Source organism: Hippopotamus amphibius, chromosome 9, assembly GCF_030028045.1.
Source record: "Hippopotamus amphibius kiboko isolate mHipAmp2 chromosome 9, mHipAmp2.hap2, whole genome shotgun sequence".
Taxonomy (NCBI): Eukaryota; Metazoa; Chordata; class Mammalia; order Artiodactyla; family Hippopotamidae; genus Hippopotamus; species Hippopotamus amphibius.
Window position 1 is genome coordinate 94825499 of NC_080194.1, and position 24633 is coordinate 94850131.

Below are 24633 nucleotides of genomic sequence, written 5' to 3' on the forward strand. Positions count from 1 at the left end.
TTTTCAAGTATTTCTGCATTTCTTTTCTGGTTTTGTGTGTTTGTGCCTGTTTTTGTATTGTCTCTTTTAGGATCACAGCCATGACAAAGAGAGTAACAAGTCGTAAGTCACTGTTGGTATTGCTGTTTATATTAGCCTCCTGGATCACTTTTACAATTTTCCAAAACTCCACAAAGGTAGGAATTGCTGTCTTTATGTGTTTTATAAAAGTACATTTTTACTTGACACTTCACCTGTTCGAGGAGAGTCCAAACAAACAGACCTATAGATTGTAGTAGGGGAATTTCAGCAGCTTACACGACATTTGAGAGCTGAGGTGCTTGATGATAACCGTGCCATATGGGAGAGGGTAATATTGTATGTGTACACACACTCTTCCTTTGTCACTTAATCTGCGTTGCAACAGTCTTCTCCCAATGTTTAGCTTGACTTCACACCTTCTCTAAGGAATCTCTGCACAACACATTCTTTTCAAGTTTCTATAGTAAAATTTACCTGTGTTTTTTTTTTTTTTTTTACTGTTAATGGTTTTTCAGTACTAGTAAACCCTTCTCTATGCCAACATCAAATTATTTCTCTAAATATTCTACTTAAAGTTTTTTTTAAGAACATTTATTGAGATACAGTTAACAGACGATAAACAGCATATATTTAGAGTGTACAATTTGGTATCCTAATCTCTCAGTTCATTCCCCCCCAACCCTCCCACTTTCTCCACTTGGTGTCCATGTGTTTGTTCTCTACACCTGTGTCTCTGTTTCTGCCTTGCATTTCCTCTTTCATAGTTGTTAGCATTTGCCTTATGTATTGAGGTGCTCCTATATTGGGTGCATATATATTTATAATTGTTATCTCCTCTTCTTGGATGGATCCCTTGATCTTTATGTAATGTCCTTTCTTGTCTCTTGTAATATTTTTTATTTTAAAGTCTATTTTATCTGATATGAGTATTGCTACTCCAACTTTCCTTTGGTTTTCATTTGCATGGAATATCTTTTTCCATCCCCTTACTTTCAGTCTGTATGTGTCCCTAGGTCTGAAGTGGGTCTCTTGGAGACAGCATATATGTGGGTCTTGTTTTTGTATCCATTCAGCCAGTCTGTGTCTTCTGGTTGGTGCATTTAGTCCATTTATATTCAAGGTCATTATCGATATGTATGTTCCTAGTACCATTTTCTTAATTGTTTTGTTGTTGTTTTTGTAGGTCCTTTTCTTCTCTTATGTTTCCCGCTTAGAGAAGTTCCTTTAGCACTTGTTGTAGGGCTGGTTTGGTGGTGCTGAATTCTCTTAGCTGTTGCTTGTCTGTAAAGCTTTTGATTTCTCCATCAAATCAGAATGAGATCCTTGCTGGGTAGAGTGTTCTTGGTTGTAGGTTCTTCCCTTTCATCACTTTACATATATCATGCCACTCCCTTCTGGCTTGCAGAGTTTCTGCTGAGAAATCAGCTGTTAACCTGATGGGAGTTCCCTTGTGTGTTATTTGTCTTTTTTCCCTTGTTGCTTTTAATAATATTTCTCTGTCTTTAATTTTTGTCAGTTTGACTACTATATGTCTTGGCGTGTTTCTCCTTGGATTTATCCTGCCTGGGACTCTCTGCACTTCCTGGACTTGGGTAGCTATTTCCTTTCCCATGGTAGGGAAGTTTTCAACTAGAATCTCTTCCAGTATTTTCTCAGGTCCTTTCTCTCTCTCGTCTCCTTCTGGGACCCCTATAATGTGAATGTTGGTGCATTTAACATTGTCCCAGAGATCTCTTAGGCTGTCTTCAGTTCTTTTCATTCTTTTTTCTTTATTCTTTTCTGCATCATTGATGATCACCATTCTGTCTTCCAGGTCACTTATTCGCCCTTCTGCCTCAGTTAATCTGCTATTGGTTCCTTCTAGTGTATTTTTCATTTCAGTTATTGTGTAGCATATCTCTGTTTGTTTGTTCTTTACTTCTTCTAGTTCTTTGGTAAACTTTTCGATCTTTGCATCCAGTCTTTTTTCAAAGTCCTGGGTCATCTTCACTATCATTATTCTGAATACTTTTTCTGTAGGGATGCCTATGTCCTCTTCATTTAGTTGTTTTTCTGGGGCTTTATTCTGTCCCTTCATCTGGTACAAAGTTCTCTGCTTTTTCATTTTCTCTATCTTTCTGTGGCTGTGGTTTTTCAGTTCCACAAGACAAAATACTGCTGATACTGCTTAATACTGCTGTCTGCCCTCTTGTGGAGGAAGCTATATAGGAGCCTCCTGTGTGCTTCCTGATGGGAGGGACTGATGGTGGGTAGGGCTAGGTGGGCAGAGCTCAGTAAAGCTTTAATCTGCTTGTCTGCTAATGGGTGGGGCTGTGTTCACACCTTGTTTTCTGTTTGGCCTGAGGCCACCTAGTGCTGGAGCCCACAGGCTCTTTGGTGGGGCTAATGGTGGACTCTGGGAGGGCTCACACCAATAAGCACTTCCCAAAACCCCTGCTGCCAGTGCCCCTGCCTCCTCGGTGAGCCACAGCTGCCCCCCCCCCCCACCTCTGCAGGCAAGCCTCCAACACCAGCAGGCAGGTCTGGTTCAGTCTCCTGTGGGGTCACTGCTCCTTCCCCCTAGGTCCTGGTGAGCACATTTTTTTGTGTGCCCTCCAAGAGTGGAGTCTCTCTTTCCACTAGTCCTGTGGAGGTCCTGCAATCAAATCCTGCTGGCTTTCAAAGTCTGATTCTCTGGGGATTCCTCCTCCCATTGCTGGACTCCCAGGTTGGGAAGCCCTGATATGGGGCTCAGAACCCTCACTTTAGCAGGTGGACTTCTGCAGTATAACTGTTCTCCAGTTTGTGAGTCATCCACCCAGCATTTATGCAATTTGATTTTAATGCATTTGAGCCCCTCCTACCATCTCATTGCGGCTTCTCCTTTGTCTCTGGATGTGGGGTGCCTTTTTTTGGTGAGTTCCAGTGTCTTTCTATCGATGTTGTTCAGCAGTTAGTTGTAATTCTGGTGCTCTTGCAAGAGGGAGTGGGCGCACGTCCTCCTACTCTGCCATCTTAATCCTATCTTTCTACTTAAAGTTTTAAAGGTTGCTTTAGACATTTAGCCCTGTAATGTACTTGGATTTCTGTCTCTTTTTTTTTTTTTTTTTTTTTGCTGATTTTTCTTTTATTTCCATATGGATAACCACTTTTTCAGCTCTTATTTTGTAATCTTTTCTTTCCAAGCTGATTTATCATGTCATTTTTGTTGTGTATCAAAATTGCTAGTAAGTGCAGGTCACTCTGTGGGCTTTTCATTCTATTCCATTGATCAATTTCTCTTCCCTGAGTACATACCACATGGCTATACTTAAAAGAGTTTCATAATTTGTTTTGAAAACCTTTTAGATTTTGGCCAGTCTTGGCCCTTCACTCTCCCTTATGTATTTTAGAATCAGTCTGTCAAATTTAGTGAAAAAATTCTACATAAATTATAAGTGCATGACATTAGCCATATAGATCAAATTGAGAAAAAAGATATGTTTATAATCTTATTTTGCTGTTTATCAACATATAATATCTCTCCATCTATATAGGTCTTCTTCAAGATCTTTCACTAAATTTTATAATTTTTCCTTCAGGTCCTATACATCTTTGTTAGAGTGATACCTTGGTACTTCATAATTGTTTTCTTGCTATTGTGAATAGTGTTCTTTTAAATACATTCTCTAATTGCTTACTGCTGGTGTAAAGGAATCCAACTGACTTTTGCATAAACAACAGTAGGATTTTACTTTCTAAGATCACAAAAGGCTTATTAGTTCACAGATCCAATATCGTCTAGATCTCTCTGAGGACAGAAAGTATATTTGTTCCAAAATTTTGTTTTGAATTTTTCTATTAATTCTGTTCCCTTGGATGTCTTCTTTGTTGAACTTGATACCCTTCTCTCATGAGTTACTTTGTTTTGTTTTGTTTGGCCTTGCCGTGTGGCATGTGGGATTTTAGTTCCCCGATCAGAGATCAAACTTGTGCCCTATGCAGTGGAAACATGGAGTCTTAACCACAGGAAAGCCAGGAAAGTCCCTCTCATGAGTTACCTTTCATGAACATTTTTTACTAATTCTTGGTTGTGTACACTCTTACACCTGAGATTCCGTCGTGGCCAGTGTGGAGTTACCTGCTTGCTCCAGCATGTTTCTGGCAGAGATGTAAAAAAGTGCTGCAGGGCAATAAATGTTCCACATTTGCCTCAAGTGTTGCCAGGCACACTGGGTCCTATGACCTCTCCAGCTTAAATATGTGTAGCTTTTACTCTCACCAGAGTACAGAAGTCCCCATTTCTAGCTGCTTAGCCCAGACACAGGTGGGGAAGTAGGGAGGTATCAACCTGTCTGGTTTGTCCTCCTGTGGATGTCCCCTTCACCCACTCTTCTCCAGTTATCAACCTCCTCCACGTTGGTAATGTCCCTGGAGTGAATTCCTTCTTTTGCAGAAGCCTCACCTACATGCACTTGGAGCCATGGTTTTCTTCTGTCATCTAATCTTTCCTGCCTTTCATTTTTTTAGGACATTGCTTATAAGGTCTGGTCCATATAAGGAATCTCTTCCTATTTCCCACAATAATTAGAAAATTAAGTTCTTTTCTGCTGTTTATACAAATTTATGGTGGGAAATTGAGGCTATAATATGTGCTTACTCCTCCAGTTTGAATCAGAATTTTCCTGTTATTTTTCTACAAAAAAAAAATGTGTGCAGAGAATATTATTCTACCATACTGAAAATCACTTATAACCTTTGTGTGAAGTTGTAGCAATTTAACAATAGCTGATAATGTACTGTGATGGTAAAACGATGTTACTATGATGATGTTCAGATTCTCTAGGTACTTACTCATTTTTTTCCAAATCTTTTTTTTAAGATTTATTTTATTATTTATTTATTTTATTTTTGGATGCATTGGATCTTCGTTGCTGCATGCGGGCTTTCTCTAGTTGTGGTGAGTGGGGGCTACTCTTCATTGTGATGCCCGGGCTTCTCATTCTGGTTTGTTCTCTTGTTGCAGAGCATGGGCTCTAGGTGTATGGGCTTCAGTAGTTACAGCGCTGTGGGCTCTAGAGCACAGGCTCAGCAGTTGTGGTGCATGGGCTTAGTTGCTCTGCAGCATGTGGGATCTTCCTGGAGCAGGGATCGAACTCGTGTCCCCTACATTGGCAGGCAGACTCCCAACCACTGCACCACCATGGAAGCCTGGCACTTACTTATTTTTTAATTTAGTTCCTGTAGCAACTACTGAGAGAGGTTTTTGGATTTCTGATCATGATAGTGGCTTTCTCTATGTGCTTTAGTTCTGTCCATTTTTGTTTCACATATAAATATATGGACATGTAGGCACCAACACATTTAAGGTTGCTATGTTTTCAGACAACTTGACCCTTTCATCACTATGAAATGTCCATTTCTATGTCTGGTGATACTCTTGCTCTTGAAATCCACTTTAACATTAACATTAGCTTCTTTTTGCTTACATGGCATATCGTTTTCCATCCATTTACTTTCAACCTATAGGTATCTTTATACTTAAACTACGTTCCTTGTAGATAGCAAATACCTGGGTCTTACTGTTTTATCTCCATCTCAAAAAAAAAATTAACACTCCATGTATTAGATATCATTCTAGTGAAACCTTTTTCTTCTAGAACATACTACTAATCACATAGCTGGAAATATAACAGCTTCAATTTTTTTTAAAAGCTCTTTATTGGAATATAATTGCTTTACACTGTTGTGCCAATTATTGAGGTACACCAAAGTGAATCAGCTGTATTTATGTATATAGCCCCATATCCCATCCTTCCGGCAACTCCTTCCCATCTTCCCTATCCTGGCCCTCTAAGTCATCACCCATCATCGAGTTTATCTCCCTATGTTATGCAGGAATTTCCCACGAGCTATCTATTTTACATTTGGTAGTGTATATATGTCAGTGCTACTCTCTCACTTCGTCCTAGCTTCCCCTTTGCCCCCACAACACCGTGTGTCCTCAAGCCTGTTCTCTACATTTGCATCTTTATTCTTGCCCTGTCACTGGGTTCATCAGCACCATTTTTTTTTTTGATTCCATATATATGAGTTAGCATACAGTATTTGTTTTTCTTTTTCTGGCTTACTTCGCTCCATATGACAGACTCTAGTTCTATCCACCTCATGACATAGAGCTCAATTTCATTCTTTTTTATGGCTGAGTAATATTCCATTGTAAATATGTGCCACATCTTCTTTATCCATTCATCTGTTGATGGGCATTAGGTTGCTTCCATGTCCTGGCTATTGTAAATAGTGCTACAATGAACATTATGGTACATGTTTCTTTTGGGATTATGGTTCTCTCTGGGTACACATCCAGCAGTGGGATTGCTGGGTCATATGGTAGTTCCATTTTTAGTTTTTTAAGGAACCTTCAAACTGTTTTCCATAGTGCCTGTACCAACTTACATTCCCACCAACAGTGCAGGAGGGTTCCCTTTTCTCCACACCCACTCCAGCATTCATTGTTTCTAGATTTTTTGACAATGGCCATTCTGACCAGTGTGAGGTAATACCTCATTGTGGCTTTGATGTGCATTTCTCTAATGATTAGTGATGTTGAGCATCTTTTCATGTGTTTGTTGCCCATCTGTATGTCTTCTTTGGAGAAATGTCTATTTAGGCCTTCTGCTCATTTGTGGATTGGGTTATTTGCTCTTTTGGTATAAAGCTGCATGACCTGCTTGTATATTTTGGAGATTAATCCTTTGTCCGTTGCTTCATTGGGAAATATTTTCTCCCATTCTGAGGGTAGTCTTCTTCTCATGTTCATGGTTACTTTTGCTGTGCAAAAGCTTTTAAGTTTCATTAGGTCCCATTTGTTTATTCTGGATTTTATTTCCATTATTCTACGTGGAGGGTCAAAAGGGATCTTGCTTTCGTTTATGTCAGAGAGTGTACTCACTATATTTTCCTCTAAGAGTTTTATAGTGTCTGGCTTTACATTAGGTCTTTAACCCATTTTTAGTTTATTTTTTGTAGGTGTTAGGAAGTGTTCCAATTTCATTCTTTTACATGTAGCTGTGCAATCTTCCCAGCACCACTTATTAAAGAGGCTGTCTTTTTGCCATTGTATATTCTTGCCTCCTTAGTCAAAGAGAAGGTGCCCATATGTGCGTGGATTTATCTCTGGGCTCTCTATTGTGTTCCATTGATCTATATTTCTGTTTTTGTGCCAGTACCATACTGTCTTGATCACTATGGCCTTGTAGTATAGTTTGAAGTCAGGAAGCCTAATTCAACCAACTCTGTCTTTCCTTCTCAAGATCGCTTTGGCTATTCGGGGTCTTTTGCATTTCCATACATGTTGTAAGATTTCTTGTTCTAGTTCTGTGAAAAATGCCATTGGTAATTTGATAGGGATTGTGTTGAATTTGTAAATTGTTTTGGGCGGTATAGTCATTTTCACAATGTAGATTCTTCCAATCCAAGAACATGGTATGTGTCTCTATCTGTTTGTATCGTTTTTGATTTATTTCATCAGTGTCTTATAGTTTTCTGCACATAGCTCTTTTGCCTCCTTTCAGGTTTCTTCCTAGGTATTTTATTCTTTTTGTTGCAATGGTAAATGGGAGTGTTTCCTTAATTTCTCTTTCTGCTCTTTTGCTGTTAGTGTATAGGAAGGTAAGAGATTTCTGTGCATTAATTTTGTATCCTGCTACTTTACTAAATTCATCAAGCAGTTTTCTGGTAGAGTCTTTAGGGTTTTCTATGTATAATATCATGTCATCTGCAAGGAGTGACCATTTTACTTCTTTTCCAATTTGGATTCCTTTTATTTCATTTTCTTTTCTGATTGCTGTAGCTAAAACTTCCAAAACTATGTTGAATAATAGTGGTGAGAGTGAGCACCCTTGTCTTGTTCCTGTCTTTAGAGGGAATGGTTTCAGTTTTTCCCCATTTAGAAAGATGTTGGCTGTTGGTTTGTCATATATGGCTTTTATTATGTTTAGGTAACTTCCTTCTATGCCCACATTCTGGAGATTTTTTATCATAAATGGATGCTGAACGTTTTAAAAAGCTTTTTCTTTGGAGAAATCTCTATTTAGGTCTTCCACCCATTTGTGGATTGGGTTATTTGCTTTTTCAGCATTAAGCTGCATGAGCTGCTTGTATATTTTGGAGGTTAATCCTTTGTCCCTTGTTTCGTTGGCAGCTATTTTTTCCCATTCTGAGGATTACCTTCTAGTCTTGTTTATGGTTTCTTTCCCTGTGCAAAAGCTTTGAAGTTTCATGAGGTCCCATTTGTTTATTCTTGATTTTATTTCCATGATTCTAGGAGGTGGGTCCAAAAGGATCTTGCTTTGATGTATGTCATAGAGTGTTCTGCCTATTTTTTCTTCGAGGAGTTTTATAGTGTCTGGCCTTACATGTAGGTCTTGAATCCATTTGGAGTTTATTTTTGTGTATGGTGTTAGGAAGTGTTCTAATTTCATTCTTTTCCATGTAGCTGTCCAATTTTCCCAGCACCACTTATTGTAGAGGCTGTCTTTTTGCCATTGTATATTCGTGCCTCCTTTGTCAAAGATAAGGTACCCATATGTGTTTGTGCTTACCTCTGAGATCTCTATTCTGTTCCATTGATCTTCCTTTCTATTTTTGTGCCAGTACCATACTGTCTTGATCACGATGGCCTTGTAGTATAGTTTGAAGTCAGGAAGCCTGATTCCACCAACTCCATTTTTCCTTCTCAAGATTGCTTTGGCTATTCGGGGTCTTTTGCATTTCCATAGAAATCATAAGATTTCTTGCTCTAGTTCTGTGAAAAATGCCATTGGTAATTTGATCAGGATTGCACTGAATCTGTAAATTGCTTTGGGTAGTACAGTCATTTTCACAATGTTGATTCTTCCAATCCAGGAACATGGTATGTCCCTCCATCTGTTTGTATCGTCTTTGATTTCTTTCATCAGTGTCTTATAGTTTTCTGCATACAGCTCTTTTGCCTCCTTTGGCAGGTTTCTTCCTGGGTATTTTATTCTTTTTGTTGCAGTGGTAAATGGGAGAGTTTCCTTAATTTCTCTTTCTGCTCTTCCATTGTTAGTGTATAGGAATGCAAGAGATTTCTGTGCATTAATTTTGTATCCTGCTACTTTACTAAACTCATCAATTAGTGCTAGCAGTTTTCTGGTAGAGTCTTCAGGATTTTCTATGTATAATATCATGTCATCTGCAAAGAGTGACAATTTTACTTCTTTTCCAATTTGGATTCCTTTTATTTCTTTCTCTTCCCTGATTGCTGTGGCTAAAACTTCCAAAACTATGTTGAATAATAATGGTGCGAGTGGGCACCCTTGTCTTGTTCCTGTCCTTAGAGAGAATGGTTTCAGTTTTTCACCATTTAGAATGATATTGGCTGTTGGTTTCTCATATATGGCTTTCATTATGTTGAGGTAATTTCCTTCTGTGCCCACATTCTGGAGATTTTTTATCATAAATGGATGTTGAACTTTGTCAAAAGCTTTTTATGCATCTATTGAGATGATCATATGGTTTTTATCCTTCAGTTGTTAATATCACATTGATTGATTTGTGTATATTGAAGAATCCTTGCATTCCAGGGATAAACCCACTTGAGCATGGTGTATGATCTTTTTAATGTGCTGTTGGATTCTGTTGGCTAGAATTTTGTTGAGGATTTTTGCATCTATATTCATCAGTGATATTGGCCTGTAATTTTCTTTTTTGTGTGACATCTTTGCCTGGTTTTGGTATCAGGGTGATGGTGGCCTCGTAGAATGAGTTTGGGAGTGTTCCTCCTTCTGCCATACTTTGGAAGAGTTTGAGAAGGATAGGTGTTAGCTCTTCTCTAAATCAATGGCTTCACAGAATTTGCCTGTGAAGCCATTTGGCCCTGGGCTTTTGTTTGTTGGGAGATTTCTAATCACAGTCTCATTTTTAGTACTTGTGATAGGTCTATTCGTATTTTCTATTTCTTCCTGGTTCAGTCTTGGAAGATTGAACATTTCTAAGAATTTATCCATTTCTTCCATGTTATCCAGTGAATTAGCATATAGTTGCTTGTCTCTCATAATCTTTTGTATTTCTGCTGTGCAAGTTGTTACCTCTTTTTCATTTCTAACTCTTTTGATTTGCATCTTCTCCTTTTATTTCCTGATGAGTGTGGCTAATGGTTTATCAATTTTATTTCTCTTGTCATAGAACCAGCTTTTAGTTTTATTGATCTTTGCGATTGATTCTTTCATTAATTTTTCATTAATTTCTGCTCTGATCTTTGCGATTTCTTTGCTTCTGCTCACTTTAGGGTTTTTTTATTCTTGTAGTAATTGTTTTAGGTGTAAGGTTAGGTTGTTCATTCAAATTTTTTCTTGTTTCTTGAGGTAAAATTGTATTGGTATAAACTTCCCTCTTAGAACTGCTTTTACTCTGTCCCATAGGTTTTGGATTGTTGTGTTTTCATTGTCATTTGTTTCTAGGTATTTTTGGATTTCCTCTTTGATTTCTGCAGTGACTTCTTGGTTGTTTAACAGCATATTGTTTAGCCTCCATGTGTTTGTATATTTACAGTTTTTTTCTGGTAATTGATGTCTAGTCTCATGGTGCTGTGGTCAGAGAAGAAATTTTCTTGCATTTACTGAGGCTTGATTTATGCCCCAAGGTATGATCTATCCTAGAGAATGTTCCGTGTACACTTGAGAAGAAAGTGTATTCTGTTGTTTTTGGATGGAATGTCCTATAAATATCAATTAAGTCGAGATGGTCTAATGTCTCATTTAGAGCTTGTGTTTCCTATATATTTTCTGTTTGGATAATCTGTCCATTGGGAAAGCGGGGTGAAAAAGTCTCCTACTATTATTGTGTTACTGTTGATTTCCCCTTTTATGGCTGTTAGCATTTGCCTTATGTATTGAGGTGCTCCTGTGTTGAGTGCATAGATATTTACAACTGTTATATCGTCCTCTTGAATTAATCCCTTGATCATCATATACTGTCCTTCCTTGTCTCTTGTAATAGTCCTTAAGGTCTAATTTGTCTGATATGAGTATTGCTACTCCAGCTTTCTTTTGACTTCCATTTGCATGGAATATCTTTTTCCATGCCCTTACTTTCAGTCTGTATGTGTCCCTTGGTCTGAGGTGTGTTTCTGGTAGACAGCATATGTAAGGCTCTTGTTTTTGTATCCATTCAGCCAGTCTGTGTCTTTTGGTTGGAGCATTTAAACCATTTACTTTTAAGGTATTATTGACATGTATGTTCCTATTACCATTTTCTTTACTGTTTTGGGTTTGTTTTCATAGGTCTTTTCCTTGTCCTGTGTTTACTGCCTAGAGGAGTTCCTTTAGCAGTTGTTGGAAGGCTGGTTTGGTGGTGCTGAATTCTCTTCACTTTTGCTTGTCTGTAAAGCCTTTGATTTCTCCATCAAATCTGAATGAGATTCTTGCTGGGTAGAGTATTCTTGCCTGTAGGTTTTTCTCTTTCAAGACTTTCAGTATATCCTTCTACTCCCTTCTGCCGTGCAGAGTTTCTGCAGAGAGATCAACTGTTATCCTTATGGGTTTTCCCTTATGTGTTATTTGTTTCTTTTCTCTTGCTGCTTTTAATATTTTTTCTTTGTGTTTAATTTTCATTAGTTTGATTAATATATGCCTCAGTGTGTTTCTCCTTGGGTTTGTTCTCTCTGGGACTCTCTGCACTTCTTGGACTTGGTTTACTATTTCCTTTCTCATGTGGGGGAAGTTTTCCAACATAATCTCCTCAAATATTTTCTCAGACCCTTTCTTTTTTTCTTCTTATTCTGGGATGCCCATGATTCAAATGTTGATATTCTTAATATTATCCCTGAGGTCTCTGAGACTGTCTTCCATTCTTTTTATCCTTTTTTCTTTTTCCTGCTCTGTGGCAGTTATATTCTATCTTTCAACTCACTTACTCATTCTTCTGCCTCAGTTATTCTGCTGTTTATACCATCTAGAGCATTTTTTTCCATAAATTTATTTATTTTATTTTTTTATTGGCTGCATTGGGTCTTCATTGCTGCACACGGGCTTTCTCTAGCTGCTGCAAGCAGGTCTACTCTTCATTGTGGTGCACAGGCTCCTCATTGTAGTGGCTTCTCTTGTTGTGGAGCATGGGCCCTAGGCACATGGGCTTCAGTAGTTGCGGAACATGGGCTCAGTAGTTGTGGCTCACAGGTTCCAGAGCACAGGCTCAATAGTTGTGGCAGACGGGCTTAGTTACTCCATAGTATGAGGAATCGTCCCAGGGCAGGGCTCAAACCCGTGTCCCCTGCATGGGCAGGCAGATTCTTACCACTGTGCCACCTAGGAGGTCCGAGAGCATTTTTAATTTCAGTTATTGTGTTGTTCATTACTGTTTGTTTGCTCTTTAGTTCTCCTAGTTACTTATGAAATGTTTCTTTTTTTTTTTCTATTTTGTTTTCAAGATTTCGGATCATCTTTACTATCATCACTCTGAATTCTTTTTCAGGCAATTTGCCAATTTCTTCTTCATTTATTTGGTCTTGTGTGTTTTTATTTTACTCCTTTGCCTGCAAGGTATTTCTTTGTTTTCTAATTTGTCTCATGAATTGTATTTGCTTTCTCCTTTCCCTATGCTGCCTAGTAGAAATTCCTCTTATCTGTGTTCTGTTTAGCTTGAGGTGTCAAGCACTGGAGATTGCTGGCCTTTGGTTGGATTTGGAGTTTGATGTTGAGAATGAGAACTCTGGGGAACACCTGCTGATTTATATTCCATGGGGTCAGGAGTTCTCTGGTGGTGCAATGTCCTGGACTCTGCTCTGCTGTCTCAGAGGTCAAGGTTTGAGTCCCGGCTGGGGCACAAAGATCCTGGAAGCTGCACAGCATGGAGAAAAAGGAGGTGGAAGGAGAGCAAAGAAAAAATGGAAGAAAAAAGTGGAAGAAAGGGAAAGGACAGACGTATCCCCAAAACTGGTGGTAAAGCAACTCTAATCATTCAAAATCACATAAGGAGATGTGCACACTTGCACTTGCAGAAAGAGAAGAGGAAAAGAAACCAATGAGGAGAGAAAATGAGAGAGCAAAGAACAGAAAGAAGAGAGTACTCATACCAATTACAATAAATCCACATACACATATATACAGTAAAAGTTTAACTAACAAATACCTAAAACCAGGAACAAGATAAGCATACCAAAAAGTCCTCCAATACTTCTAAGTATGGCTCTGCCCCTGCTGTGGAGAGGCCTGTGGAGAGCTCAGACTGTGACCTGGTATTAGTCCTGTGTGTCTTTGTCCCCACTGTTCCCAGTTGTCCCCTATGTCTACAGTCTCTATCGTAGAAACACTCGTCTGTTCAGGTGATCCACATATGCGGGTTCTTTCAAGCCTATTGTGGGCATTAAATCTGCTCCTCCTGCAGCTGTTTCTCTTTCTCTTCTTTGGTCCTGCAGTCCTCAGGGATCAGTTTTGGTTTTGGTCCCTACTTTGCATGTGGGTTGCTCTCAGAATTCCGTTCCCTGCCCAGGCAAGTGGGAGCGAAAGAGGGTAATTGGGGTTTACTTGCAACTTCAGGTTGGGGGTAGGGAGGGATATGGCAGTCTAACTGAAATCTGTGGGATTGCTTGCAGCAGCAGAGGTCAGGGTGAGCCTGAGGTGTGCTGTGCATTCTCCCAGGGAAGTTGGTCTTGATCGCAGGACCCTTGGTGTTGGTGGACATCCCCTGCTGCCAGGAGGGTGTGGCCAATAACGTGCCTTACACACAGGTCCCTTGGGGGCTGTAGGTGAGCAGGTGGCAGGCTGGCGGTGCAGTGGTGGGGGCGGGGGACAGTGGGCTTTTCAATCCAGCAGCTGCCTGTGGGAAGATCGAGGCTGGAGGTGGGCTTTTTACTCTGGCAACCACAGGTTGCGCCACCTCAAAACCTGTGAGATCGTGGAGAGCGAATTTCCTCTAAAGCACTCTGAAACAAAAGTCCCATGCCTCTCCCTCTGGCCCAGGATTTTCCCCAAACTTCCTCCTAGCTTGCTGGTGTACCTGCCCCCCAGGCTGTTCTCATGAAGCCAGCCCCTGCTCTCTCCCTGGGGTCTGCTCTCCAAAGCCCAAGCCTCGGCACCCAGCCTCCACTGCCACTGTGGGTGAGCAGATTGGCTGCTCTGGCTGGGGAGTGCTGCCTGACTCATCCATGCACGGATCTCTCCACTCTACCCTTGGCAGACCTACCATTGCTCTCTCTTCTGGGGGCTCTGAGGCTCCCCCTGTCCTTCCCTGCCAGTGAGGGGGCTCCCCTGTGTGTGGGAGCCTTGCCCCCTCACAGCTTGCTCCCAGAGAGACCGGTCTCTGCAGAATTCTTTGTCTCTCTTTCTCCCTTCTTTCCTTTGCACTACCTGATTACTTGGAAATTCTCTTGCCTTTTTGGTGGCCTGAGGACTCCTGCTGGCATTCGGAAGGTGTTCTCCATGTTCCACTCCCCAAGTAGATGTGTTTTTGATGTATCTGTGTGGAGGAGGCTGATCGACACGTCCTACTCCTCTGCCATCCTTTTCCAGTTTCAACAGATTCAATTTTTTGTAAATGCATTATCTCAAATATTGAAACATTGGTCACAAATGCATTTAAGAAAAATTATTCCAAAATTTGATAAAAGCATAAATTTTAATGCCAAACCATAACTTTTAATATCAAAATATTTAAATATATATAAATGAATGCATTGGTTACATTATTTTATTTATACAAGCTTTTAAAAATATTCACACTATACTATTCCAAAACAGTGTTTTGTTTTTTTTTTTCTTTTGCGTTTGATAACGTTACTTTAATCCCAGGAAGAGTCTTATCTTTGCCTTTTAATGAAGAATTTATCTACTTTTAATGGAATTATTTATATGAGTGGATTTAAGTCCAGCATTTGCTATTTTTTTTTCTGTTTTGGCATCTAGTTTTTATTCCTCTATTCCCCATTTCCTGCTTTATTTGGAGTTGTTGTTTTTTGTTTTTCTGGGGGGTTTTTTTCGTGTTTTTTTTTTTTTTTTTAGTATTTCCTTTTAGTTTATTATTTTTATAGCTCTAAGTTATTTTTCTAAAGTGGTTTCTCTAGAGATTACAATACACATTCTTAACTTTTAGAATTAATATTGTGTTACTTCATATAATCTGTAATAAACTTTCAACCATTTATTTCCATTCATTTCCCCCTATTCTTTATGCTATAGTTGTCATATTATTACAAAATTGTAGTTCTTAAATAATTATATGCACTTCAAAGAAACTAGGAGATAAACACACAGTATTTTATATTAATACATATATTTACCATTTCTCGTGCTTTTCATTCCTTCCTGAAGATCTATGTGTCTTTTTGGTGTAATTTCACTTCAGCTTGAAGAACTTTAGTTGGCACTTTTCTTTTCTTTTTGACCCTGCCACAGCATGCAGGATCTTAGTTCCCTGACCAGGGATTGAACCCACGCCCCTTGCAGTGGAAGCACACAGGAGTCTTAGCCACTGGACTGCCGGGGAAGTCTGAGCACTTTTTGTAATGCAAGTCCAGTGTTGTCCCTTCTTCCAAGTTTCAACTCTTCTCCAGTGTCTGTCTGCTTGTGATCACTCTCCAGTGTTTTAGAAAGAGAAGATTTGCAGGGAGAGGCCTGGAATTCATCATTTTTCTCTACAGGAGAGTTAGTCCAATACAAGCTACTCTGCCTTTATTGGAAATTTGGGGATATTACTATGATTTACTGAATTCTCAGAAATAGAATTATTAGGAAATGCAGTGAACACTGTTGAAGGTCTTAATACATGCTATAGACCTGTTTTGCAGAAACATGGTACCATTCGCACCTAAACCAGCAGTGAAAGAGAATTCCAGCCTTACTGCATGCTCGCAGCACTGGGGAGCTCATTTGTAGACACAATTGCCTGGGATTAAAACCTGACTCTGTTACTAACTAGCTACACAAGCTTAGCTAAGTCCCTTAACTTTGCTGTGAACCAGTTTCATCATCTGAAACTTGAGTCATAAAAATAAATACTTCATGTATTATTGTGTTAATGGGCTAACATATGAAAAGCATTCAGAATGGTACCTGACCCATACTAAGTGTTCGCTATAACTATCACTATTATTTGATAAATAAAAATGTTTTCACTTTAAAAAATTTTAACATGTCAAATAATAAAACAGTAATAGGGACTTCCCTGGTGGCAGAGTGGTTAAGAATCGCCTGCCAATGCAGGGGACACTGGTTCGATCCCTGGTCCAGAAAGATCCCATATACTGCAGAACAACTAAGTCTGTGTGCCACAACTACTGAGGCTGAGTGCCACAACTACTGAAGCCCAGGCACTTAGAACCTGTGCTCCACAACAAGAGAAGCCACCACAATAAGAAGCCCACATGCTGCAATGAAGAGTAGCCACCACTGGCCACAACTAGACAAAGACCTCGTGCAGCAAGGAAGATCCAACGCAGCCATTAAATAAATAAATAAATAAATAAATAAATAAATTTATTTTAAAAACCCAGTGATAATGTTAATCATAGTACTTTAGCCCAGTACAAGCTACTCTGCCTTTGTTGGAAATTCAGACATTACTATGAAAGATTTGTGCCAAAAAGTGTTCTTTACAGAATTATAGATAATAGAGAAAAGCTGAATGAAATTTATCTAAAAAAATAGGAATAAGTGAAATATTAAGCTATGCCCATAGGCTGGAATATTATGTGGGGCTTTGACATAAGGTAGAAAGTTTTTAATGACACTATGTTTTTAAAATCACAATTCATTGGTAAATATTCAATTTGTTCACAGTCATGTGAATTGGTTACAGAGGATGAGAGAAAATTACCAAAATGCTGAGAGTAGTTATCAGTGGTTGGTGTGATTTTGACTGATTTTTATTTTCTATAGAGTTGTGGCATTCTCTCACTTTTAATAATTAATCAGTGTTATTTTATGATTAGAAAATAAATATTTTATAAGCCTAAGTTTCTTACGTCCTGTTAGCTACAACTATGTGAAAATTAATAATAAATATCACAGACTCTTTAATCAAAGTGTAAAAAATGAAATAGAAAAAAATAGGACTTCCCTGGTGGTGCAGGTAAGAAACTGCCTACCAATTCAGGGGACACGGTTTCAAGCCCTGATCCGGGAAAACTCCACATGCCACAGAGCAACTAAGCCCCTGCACCACAAATACTAAGCCTGTGTTCTAGGGCACACATGCCACAACTATTGAGCCCAAGTGCCACAACTACTGAAGCCCGCATGTCTAGAGCCTGTTCTCTGCAACAAGAGAAGCCACTGCAATGAGAAGCCCATGCACTGCCACAAAGTGTACCTCCTGTTCGCCGCAACTAGAGAAAGCTCATGTGCAGCAAAAAAGACCCAATGCAGCCAATTAATTAATAAATTGCTTAATAAAAAAAAAAGAAGTATGGCTGCTTCAGTCACCATGGGGAAAAAAAAAGAAAAAAATAGATGATTGTTTATTACATAAAACCCCCATGCTTCTTAAACATTTTCTTAAGGATTTATTTAAATGACTTAACTGTAGTTTTAAGATAAAAATAGTACAACAATAAGCATTTGTTCTCTGCTATGCAGTTAAAAAGCATTTTCTCATTGCCCTTAACAATTGCCCAGTGAAAGTATATTTTATGATCACCACTTTAAGGAAGATGATCCTAGGGCTCTTTGTGGTAGAGTGGCTCATTCAAAATAGATTAGCCAGTGATGGGAATTCCCTGGAAGTCCAGTGCTTAGGACTCCGCACTTGCACTTTCACTGCCAAGGGCCGGGGAGTTCAATACCTGGTCAGGGAACCAAGATCCCACAAGCCACGTGGTACAGCCAAAAAAAAAAGAGAAAAATAATGGATTAGCCAGTGAGAAGTGGAGTTCCACCACCATATTTAAGGAAAATCATTTTTCTTATGAAACATAGATAATAGTGAAATCTCTACATCGTTCTAATTTTTGTACCTCTCATCATTTTGTAAAAGAGAAGTAGGCTAACCTACCAAAATTATTACATTAGATAGGCACGTTCTCTTTGTTCTCTATGCATTCCTTGTCATTTCAGTTATGGACTGTACTCAAGTTTCCCATCTCCCTCCATCACTGGAATCTCATCATGAAATCATGTCCTGAAGCACCACTGAATCCAGCAGTTTCACCAACAGAGACTGAGCTGAGGATAAAAGGGATTATGGAGAAACTAGACAAGCTGATCCCACCCAGACCCTTCACCAACGTGTCCTCCACCACCAGCGCCACACACAGCAGAGCCATCCTCCTCAGCCCTCAAGACACATACTGCATGGGGAACCAGCTAGACATTCTGCTGGAGGTGAGGGACCACTTGGGACGCAGGAAGGAATATGGTGGGGATTTCCTGAGGGCCAGGATGTCCTCCCCAGCTCTGAAGGCAGGCGCTTCCGGAAAGGTGACAGACTTCAACAATGGCACCTACCTTGTCAGCTTCACCCTGTTCTGGGAGGGCCGGGTGTCTCTGTCTGTCCTGCTCATCCACCCCAGTGAAGGGGTGTCGGCTCTCTGGAGGGCAAGGAACCAAGGCTATGACAGGGTGATCTTCACAGGCCAGTTTGCCAATGGCACCTCCCATGTCTATACTGATTGTGCCCTGGTCTTAAATTCAAGTGCTGAACTGTGTGAGTACCTGGATACTCGAGACCAAGAAGCCTTCTACTGCGTGAAGCCTCCACACATACCCTGTGCTGCACTCACCCACATGCATTCCAAAAACAAGGGAGTGTCTTATCTTAGCAAACAAGAAAGAAGCCTCTTTGAAAGGTAAATAATTATTTATGGAGACAAATACCTACACAAATATAGTAAAGATCTGGCCTATCTCTTGATCTAAAGGAAACTACTATGAGTACATGAACTTTGGGACTCTTTGAAAAGCCACTTTAGAAAAGATCTGCGAATTCATTTGGGGCCAGTGCCCACTCTCCAGTAGTCCCTAAAGGTTTTGGATATTTAACCCTTTATCAACAAAATAAAAATATAAATAGAATAAAAATTAAAAGAGGAGGAGAAATAGACATGTGTGAATATGCATGATCTCTAATATATTCTTTCTGCATCTCAAAAAATTACACCTTCTGGGGATTTGTACTCCCTGGACTAATAGGCCAAGAAATGGAAATTTAATAAATGGTTTTGAACTGTGGGTAAAATAGTCAATTATTATCACAAGAAATAACTGAAGCAATGGGTAATGTGGCTTCTTGTGTTTCCTGATCTTGGGGCCACCTGCAGATTAATTTCTATATTTGTCTCTTTAAGGTCAAATGTCGGTGTAGAGATGATGGGAAAGTTGGATGCTATCACTGTCTCCAAGTGCAACAGTAAGGTCTCCCTGTGTTTGATGGGTGGTACTTAGTACTAGTCCCATTTAAAGTGTTTCTGCTTTCTGGGGACTTGTTCACTATTGCCAGTCCTGTTGTTATCCTGCTCATCAGGCTGGTGGGCCACGATGCCAGTTACCTAAGTGAATAAATGACTGGGATCATAAACCTATTTCATAAATCTCATCATCAATCTCACCATTATCCATCAGGCATCAGATTACCTGCGTATCAGACACGACAACCTTCAAAAGTCAAAACTCTCTCCCAATTTACACCTACGTCCTACCTTCCCAGCCACTACCGTCAGCACTTTCCACATCACTACAAGCACAAGAATCACCATATAGAGGTTTCTAACCTGCCTCCTATAAGTCAGTTCATTACAATTTCCCCCAGTTTGTCTTTGCTGCCTTTCAAACCATGTTAACATATAAAATAGCACTTCCACACTTACATTTACTAATTTCTCTTCAATTTCTTTGGCTCCAAACATCCTAGGAAATCCATATCTAAAATGATTTAAGGCAAGAACTTTTAGGTCCCTTTAAGTTCAACATTAACAGTTTGCTAATTGCTACTGAACTCTTTTACGCTGAAGTGATTTTATGTACCTGGAGGTAGAAGAGGCATTTTTCACTCAGAAGACACAAAGATACTCATACTGGTTATAAAATATTACACCACTTCCTTTGGTTGGTAAGTAATCACTGCCCCAAGACCGCCAAGACTAGACACCTCAGTCCATCAGATTCCCAGACTCTTCACAAACCAGTAACTAACAGGTTAATACCAAGCCTCTCCTAGACCTCCAAGACTCTGCTCCAGTCTACAGCCATATCCATGTGGTCTGTCCAAGTCCAAAGTCATATTAGCTGTTTTGTTTTTTTTATATCTCCATGCACTAAACTCAAAGGATTGACAGTTTGATGCTGGCATTTAAGACACCTCTACAATGTGTGATAAAATGACAAGAGAATTGAATTTTCATTACTAAGCAAGAACTGATGTCTTTCCTTTCATAAGAGGGCAAACAAATACTTAAATTTTATCCAGAAGGCCTTTTTTTCTGGGAGAAAACGTGTTCTCTATAATGAACATTAATGGGTATCATTTAGAAAATTCTTATCAGAGAAAATTTTTTTTCTGAAAAATAACTATTCCATTAAGAGAATGCTGCTTCAATGAGGCTTTTCCTCCACGCTTGTGCCCTATTTAAAGGATACTTGGAAAAGACAGTTAGTTCTTAATTAGTACTTTTGGATAAAGTGGTATTTTAGAAGATGCAATCTTGTTGATTCTTTAGCAGAAAAGACAGTTCCAATGAAAAAGAAATGCAAGTTTGGAATGGCATCCACAATTCCCAGTGGACATGTCTGGAAAGACACATGGAATCCTGTTTCCTGCAGTTTGGCTCCAATCAAAATGAGAGAATGCCTGAGAGGAAAATTCATTTATCTAATGGGAGATTCCACGATCCGCCAGTGGATGGAATACTTCAAAAGCAGTATCAACAGTATGCCTCTGTCTAAGCTATTACTCATATCCCTTTTAGAAACTTCTGTTTCATTTTAAAGGGAGAAAGGAATATGGGAAATGCATCTTCTTTTTCATATCTGTTAATCACAACACACCAACACTTTTCACAAGACATCATTATCTTTTCTTTAAAAGAACACATTTATGACTAGAAGGGAGCCAGTGTAGAAAAAGGTTTACTCCATGCCTACCCCTGCAGAATTCACGTTTCAGCATTTACACAGCATGCTCAGAAAATCATGGACACAGCTGACGATAACAAGATATTATATTGTCCACCTTCCACAGATGGCATGATGATTAAGGGTGTAGAGTCTAAATCCAGATGTCTTGGGATCAAAATATGGCCTCTACCTGTCCTATCTGGATGGCCTCTGGCAAGTTACATAACTACATAGCAATTTTGTCCTTAGTTTCCTCATCTGTATAATAGAGATGAAAATAGTAACCACCTGGTAAAATGAGGTAATATACACAATGCATCTAGAATACTGTTTGCTACATAGTAAATTCTCTTTCCTGTAAGCTGTCCTCACTATTATTATTTCATGGAAAGACAGATGCTAGGAGTGAGGTAATGGCTTCACACCAGATAGTCACAATGGTTAAAAGCAGGGGCTCTGGAGCCTAACAGACCTAGACTGTGCCACTTAGAAGCCATGACCTTGGGCATAGTACTTATTTTCCTCATCAATGAACTAGAAATCACAACAGCATCTGGTGGTGGTTATAAAGAGAAAATGAGGCAATGATTATAAAATACTTTACACATGGCAAGGCACATCGGCATGTAGAAAGTGCCCGGTAAACAATAGCTATTGCACTTATTATCATTAGTTCATATCAGAGTTGGGGCTAGAATCTATTTGCTAGAATCCTAGTCTAGTTGCTCCTTTTACTAAGCCAAGAATGCATCAATAATAACTCAGAATCCACAAGGAGATCTTAGCACTCTTACCTGGAAAACTGTCACTGCCCACGTCCACTGTGTCCTGGACCCTGGCTCTTACCCCTGAGGACAGTGCAGCTGCTGTGGCTCCCTTCCTTACATGATGCCAATCTTGTGATCTCCAGCTTAGAATGTAAGCTGATTCTCCCCGTAAAAATGGAAAATCAATGGGACATTGGATCCCCTCCAATAGAAAGGAAGTGTTTTCAGTTCTGACTCTGGGAAGTGACTCCTCCAGACCTCAGTTTCCTCATCTATAAAATTAAGGGTCTGGTGATAACCTCTAGCAGCACATCCTACAACTGTGGGTCTCTTAGTTTATAGAAACTACTGAATTATTGAGTTACCTACTCTCTTGGCTGACCTTTCAAGTTGTAATAGCAAAACATCTGCTACACATATTGTTAAAAGTTAAATAGTATGGATATAGTGCGCTTTGGAAAGGGAAATTGAAATATGTTGGAAACAGAATGAAGAAAAAAATCTGCCATTTTCCTCCACCCAAGCCTTCAGCATCACCACTTTCAAATCTCCCTGGGTTAAGATTTTAAGTGTAGCCCTTTACTTCTACGATGGTACATGTTACAAGGCATTAATAATCCTTTACTACACATTTTCCTCAGAAGTTCTAGCTACAAAGCAGGTGGTCTTGATAGTCTGAGAAGGGTCTAATTAATACGACGAAAAATGAAGGGACCTATTTTCTTCTATTTATATTGTACTTTTCAAAAGTTTTAAGATTGGATAGACTACTTTCACAAGAACTGGGAGGAACTTCAAGTTTAGGTACAGATTCTGTCACTTACAGTTGTATAATCTTGAGCAGGTCATTTCATCACTTGGTTTTCTTTTCTATAATATGGCAATTAAATATATATATGCATATATATGGCACTTTGAAGTAACTTATATATCAGTCCTAATAAATACTTTGTAAACTGTAAAGTCCTTCACAAAGGAATAGTAATATTATTATTATAGATGATGTATTCAGTACCATTTCATACACACGTAAAAGAAACACAGAAGTACAGAATATATTTCCAGCCATAACAGAACTCATAGAGGACTTGGGGAAACAGATTCACTTGTGCTTTGAAATACAAAGACATCGATTGGTAGCTTTCTCTATCTGCAAATGAGCTTAGTTTATAGTTCACAAAATGTACAAAGCTAATAACCACAAAAGTGACTCCATCATCCTCCAGTGAAGTGACCTCAGTGCTCATCACTCCAGTCCCTTTTGTTCTACGTGGCTCTACAGAGGGGCAGATATAATTTCCTATTTGTATAACACTTTCAGTTGCTCAATAATTTTCAAATTATTCTCTCATTTAAACTTATAAAATTAGTCAGCATTAATGTATTTAATCATAAACACCAAATCTTTTCTTCTACTTTTATGACCTTTGTACTTTTTCTCCTGTCATTTTGGGATTGCCTATTCATCATCAGCGTTGAAATCAGTGGATCTGCATGAATTTGGAAAATTTCAAAACCAACTTGCTGTGGACTTGGACAAGAATATCAATATCCAGTGGAAAAAACATGCTTACCCCTTGATTGGATCACTGACTTATTCAGTGAAAGAGATTGAGTATATCACCCGGGCTATTGACAGAACTGGAGGAGAAAAAAATACTATTGTTGTTATTTCTCTGGGCCAGCACTTCAGACCCTTTCCCATTGATGTTTTTCTCCGAAGGGCCCTCAATGTCCATGACGCAGTTCAGCGCCTTCTTCTGAGAAGCCCAGACACTATGGTTATCATCAAGTCAGAAAACATCAGGGAGATGCACAATGATGCAGAAAGATTTAGTGACTTTCATGGTTACATCCAACATCTTGCCATAAAGGACATTTTTCAGGATCTCAATGTGGGCATTATTGATGCCTGGGATATAACAATTGCATATGGCACAAATGATGTCCACCCACCCCGATCTGTAGTCGGAAATCAGATCAATATATTGTTAAACTTTATTTGCTAGATAACACATCTCTCTGAAATTTAGTCACTTAATTAAAAACATCTAGTAAGTGTTTGCTAGCATGCCAGATGCTGTTGGCTCTGAACTCTCAATTAGCAGGGGAAAATCTGCACTGTGGCTGATTTAGTAACGAGCAATTCAACCAAATCTTGTATTTCTAATTTGGGCTTCTGCTTACAAATAAACACAAACATACTTATGAAAAGAAGCTACACTTCTTGATCAGATTCCTGCCACTTTTAACAAGCAGGAAGTCAAGACACGTAATGGTTAAAAGTTCTCCCTGATGCATGGAAATTCAGAGCAATAAAGTTATTATGAAATAAATATTTGGAGAAAGCTGTCCCCTAGCCTTATTGCTAAGACAAGTTCAAGATGACTTCCAAGTGGGAAGAGAAGTCTTAGAAGGCAATGTACACGGTCCTGAAGGAGCAGGTGCATTTGAAGCAAGACCCTCTGGATACTGAAAGCCTCTGACTTTTCTCTCCCTAGAGGGACTCCCACTGCTAGGAGCTAATCTATTCTATAGAATTTATCCTTCAAGAATTCCAGATAAAACAGCTGAAAGCCGATAACTCTAGGATTCAGAGAGCTGGGCTTCAGGCCTCCTGTTGACAGTAATTTCATAATTTTGGATAAGTCACTTCAGCTCTCTGGGCCTAAGTTGCTGAAATGAAGAGGTTAGTTTGAGAGTTGCAAATTTCAAGCCTCTGTGCAGCTCTGGGTGGTGCTCCAGGTACTGCCTGGAGGGGCGGGAGTTGGTGGGCAGGGTACCCTTTCTTCCACACCACTTCAGCCAGAATATCAGCCATT

The 24633-nt window shown here is 39.3% G+C and overlaps 1 protein-coding gene across 1 annotated transcript; it reads left to right on the plus strand.

Annotated features, from left to right (window-relative positions):
* The first annotated feature begins 50 nt into the window (after positions 1–50).
* NXPE4 (neurexophilin and PC-esterase domain family member 4) lies at positions 51–24113 on the plus strand. Its single transcript, XM_057749778.1, has 5 exons — positions 51–176; positions 18051–18781; positions 19280–19341; positions 20651–20857; positions 23285–24113. Exons 1-5 carry the CDS (start codon positions 81–83, stop codon positions 23818–23820), a joined length of 1632 nt encoding a protein of 543 aa, XP_057605761.1. The 5' UTR covers positions 51–80; the 3' UTR covers positions 23821–24113.
* Positions 24114–24633: the final 520 nt, after the last annotated feature.

Excerpts from the sequence above, each read along its gene's own strand:
- NXPE4 (XM_057749778.1), top strand. The coding sequence starts at position 81 with ATGACAAAGAGAGTAACAAGTCGTAAGTCACTGTTGGTATTGCTGTTT. Across the intron at positions 19,342-20,650 it reads CACTGTCTCCAAGTGCAACA|AAAAGACAGTTCCAATGAAA; the intron begins GTAAGGTCTCCC and ends ATTCTTTAGCAG. Across the intron at positions 20,858-23,284 it reads CTTCAAAAGCAGTATCAACA|CGTTGAAATCAGTGGATCTG; the intron begins GTATGCCTCTGT and ends ATTCATCATCAG.